Consider the following 4173-nt stretch of genomic DNA (forward strand, 5'->3'; position numbering starts at 1 on the left):
TTTCAGAATTGTGATTTGTTTTGCACTTCTCTGCCACCGTACAAATTGCTTGGAGTATCTGTTATTCATGTTTGTATAAGCTACATAACAAATTAGGGCCAGCTTTCTCTGTGTTTATTCACTATTGAGTTAAAGCTTTAACTAAGCCTTACTCAGCCTTCAGACGTTTGCCATTCCAGGCTCAATATTTCTCAGTATACTGTCTGGTTATCTCTACCCTTTTCCATTAGCTCTCTTCCTGGTCTGTCTGGTAAGTTCCTTGTTTGTAGTCGAATTCATTTCAAAACAGTCTGTCTGCCAAACATTGTCTTCTAGTACGAAAAATTACTTTTTGTTCTGTAAATATGTTGTTGTGTTTTATTGTTTACAGTGTTCAGGCCTTGGAGCGTCTTTTTGCTATATGTTGTCTTATTTAGTCGGGAGGCCGATGGTGTATAAGTACCTCACAGAGAGAGCTCAGAAATGGTCACAACAGGTGACATTTTCATACAAATAGCTTTCATTTTTGTATGTAAATTGACTGGCCATAACGTTGAGCCGATGTTGTTTAATGTCGTTGCAGGTGGACAAGCACAGAGAGCACCTCATTAATTACATCATTTTTTTGAGAATAACTCCTTTTCTTCCAAACTGGTTCATCAACATCACCTCGCCGGTCATTAATGTGCCTCTGGGTGTCTTCTTCCTGGGCACCTTTCTTGGTAAGATTAATCATCAAACAAGATCACTTTTACAAAGCAATATTCACAGTAATACAAATTTGTTGGTAATGCTGCAATCATATGTACAGTAATACTATAAAATAAACTAAAATTGCTTGAGGTCCAGTAATGAACACTCCTCACCAGCCGAGGTCCAGACAATTATTTACCTAAAAACATGAACTGATCGTTTTTGCCAGACCAGGGAATCTGCAGTATATTTAAGCTAAAATTTAAAACTTCTTAAGACCTGCACAAATTAAATGAAAATGACTGTAAAAATTATGATTTACAGTTCAGATACAGGTTTTCACAAAAACAAAACGTTTTATACTTCATATTTCAGCCTTTAAACCATTTATTTTTAAGAAAATGGAGTCAAAATATATATTACCAATCAATATATATTACCAATCAATTATTGTATCAATTAAATAACATATAAATATATGTTGCTGTCTTAATTGTTTACATTTTTCTGATACATTTTCTTCTTGTCGATCCACAAGCTCACGCTTACAATTCTGCATGTTTGCAGGGTAAAAACATTGTTTGATTTTCACATGGTTTCACATGGTTCTGAACAGAAACAGCAGGCGGGCTTACTGAAAATGCACATTCATTCTCTGCCAGCAGGAGGCGCTTTTGGAACTGCAGAAATAATGCAGTTTTCCCGGTAACGGCTGTAAACAAAACAGCGCAGCAGCTGACTTTGAAACATGCAGCGCTCATGTTTATTCAAGTAAATCACAGCCTTTTGAAGTTTAATTGTTACATTCAGCCGTATCGCAATTCTTGTCTTTCCGTCCCCAAATGTAAGACCTCCTGAAATCATAATTAAGACTTTCTTGTACCTTTTAAGCCTTTTTATGGCCTTCAATTTGATACAACTAAATTTAGTTTTTCTTCATTCACTTTCCTCATTTTTGATAATGCCATTGTTTTTCACTCTCTGAAAGTTTCATCTGTCTGTGCGCTGCTTTCTGTTCTCTTCACTGCATGCACAACCGCATGTCTGACCATAGCAAGAGTTAACTGTAGTAACAACCCATGGTGCCATAAGACCCAAACAGCTCTACTGAGCTGACCTTGATGTGCTTGATATAAAGTCGATTTTGTTAGAAAATAGCGTCTGGCATTTATTTATTTCATTATGTCAAAAGGCTTCACGGTCCGGATTCGGACCGGAGTCCACCAGTTGGCAAACCCTGTTCTATAATATATATACTGTGTGTATGTATGTGTATATATATATATATATATATCTCATTGCTGTCAATTGATTAAAAAAATTAACTAATTAATTGCACATTTTATCTGAAATTAATCAAAATTAATCACGATTAATCCCTCCTAACATTAAAGTTTTTAAAAATACTTTTACATTGCACTAATTTCAAATTCAATCTTCAAATTAATGTACAAACAACATAAAGACAGTATATTTTTAATATTTGTATAATGGCATATTTTTTTTATGACTGAAGGCCAGTATGTATCACTGATATTAAAACTACTGATGTCTCTATGAAATTGTTTTTCCCCCTATTGACTAGCCATTCAACATAGCAATATAATTGAGAGCTATCAATTTTAACATTTATTAGACTACTTAAAATAACTTCTAATTTGTGAACTTAAAACAATCTTCACATAAACCCATTATAATAAATGTCATATTTAGCTACATGTGCCCTTCAGCAATTAGGAAATATACCGAAATTGAATAAAATGATCAAACACTACATTTTAAATTAAATATAGATGAATCCTTAAAGCTATAAAAATGATTGATTTCCTCTTTTTTTTTTCTTTTGTTGTTTGATTAACAGACATCACAGCAGCTGGGTTATTTGGTTTTTTGGCTGCTATTACTTTAAGAGCTTCTGCTGCTGAACATGACGCCAATCTGACACACATCTCTTTACCTATTCTGACCCACCTCAGGTCTTAAAGTCTCTACTAATGAGCTGACAAGTTGAATTGGGTGTGTTAGAGGAGGGAGACAGTTCTGGGCTGCTCCAGGGCAGTTTTGAAACCCACTGCATTTCAGAGACATGTTCTTAAATGTGACTCATATATAACAAATACTTACATACATGCACAGTTTTAAGGCAGCTTTAATCGCCTTTTTGGTAACTTCATGACTTAACTGATGACATAACTACAACATTGCATGCTTGTATAAGTAAATCATCTAATAGCTGTTATCTGATCTCTTCTATAGGAGTGGCCCCTCCATCCTTCGTGGCGATAAACGCAGGGACGACGTTGTACAAACTGACCACAGCTGGCGAGGCAGTGTCCTGGAACTCTCTTCTCGTGTTGGGGGTTTTAGCTGTGGTCTCCATCCTGCCTGTCTGCTTTCAGAAGAAACTCCAGCAGAAACTTGAGTAGAGATCACCACCCCTGCTTGATTCAACTCAGGAATGATTCTGGTCCTCTAAACTTCTCCTTGCTTTCTTCTCCTCTTTTATGCATGTATGACAAACTCTCGTTTCATCATATAACGGGCAGCCAGTGGCTGTCAGGACTGGCCTTCCATTGTTTCAACAGTACTTTCATGGGATGAAAAATTCTGTCAGCACTAATTCCCTCTAGCGTTAAGCAATATTTTCCACATCGATGTCTTCAGTGGATTTTCAATTTCTCAATATGTTCCACAAAACAGCAATGGTTTATGTGAGATACACTGGAAAGAGACATATTTTCACTCCCTCTGAAGTTGCTGAGCTAAAATGGAAAGTGCCAACTTCAACCTTTTTTACTGCTGACTTAATATTCAAATGTGTTTGAGAATGAGGTATTACATGCATCAGAAACCTTTTGAGGGTGAGCTTTGCGGGTTTACGGCTTTTCTTTCTCATTTCTCATGCCAGCTGAGACTGCAGTAGGGATCTGAATGGACGATCTCTTAACAGTGCCCTGTGTACTGCTGCTAACTGTAGATGATAGTGCTTAGCTGTTGTTATAGACTTAATTCTTCCCCAAAACTGATCAATATGGATGATGCCACATTAGTATTACAGATCAAGACTGTAGATTGCATATAGATAGGTTCTGCCTTAATATAACAAGTTACTTGAAGTAAAAGAAATGGAGCGAATATCCTGATGTCACGCATACTGAGCTATTAACACCTATTTTAGCATTTCAAACCATTTTTCATTCTTTACATTTGGATGCAGGTTTTTGAAGTGGTCAAAATGCCAAATGATTGATTTTTTTTTTTTATGTATAATATTGTTGTATAATATTGTGTTTCATTTATATTTTTATTTTTAGCCACGTGACAGAGGGAAGTATTAAATTCTGGAAATATAGGAGATTTGTAACTGTTACAGTTGGTTTCGTGGACCTAGTCGAGCCAATTCACTGTAAACCATTTGAAATTCAATCTGTCTATTTAATGGAAGAGTTCACCCAAAAAAATGTAAATTAGCTGAAACTTCACACGCCCTCAGGCCATCAA

General features: G+C 35.9%; 1 protein-coding gene across 2 annotated transcripts in view; it reads left to right on the top strand.

The window, feature by feature from the left end:
• Nucleotides 1–4173, top strand: part of LOC107686813 (transmembrane protein 41B) — a 7756-nt gene extending 3583 nt beyond the window's left edge. For both annotated transcript variants that reach the window (XM_016483936.1, XM_016483937.1), the window contains exons 5-8: nucleotides 157–250; nucleotides 371–475; nucleotides 563–701; nucleotides 2929–4173. In XM_016483936.1, the coding sequence (XP_016339422.1) occupies nucleotides 157–250; nucleotides 371–475; nucleotides 563–701; nucleotides 2929–3098 (508 nt within the window). In that variant the 3' untranslated portion in view covers nucleotides 3099–4173. The remainder of the gene's footprint in view (nucleotides 1–156; nucleotides 251–370; nucleotides 476–562; nucleotides 702–2928) is intronic.

The sequence above is a fragment of the Sinocyclocheilus anshuiensis genome, unplaced genomic scaffold, assembly GCF_001515605.1.
Source record: "Sinocyclocheilus anshuiensis isolate Anshui unplaced genomic scaffold, SAMN03320099.WGS_v1.1 scaffold773, whole genome shotgun sequence".
Taxonomy (NCBI): Eukaryota; Metazoa; Chordata; class Actinopteri; order Cypriniformes; family Cyprinidae; genus Sinocyclocheilus; species Sinocyclocheilus anshuiensis.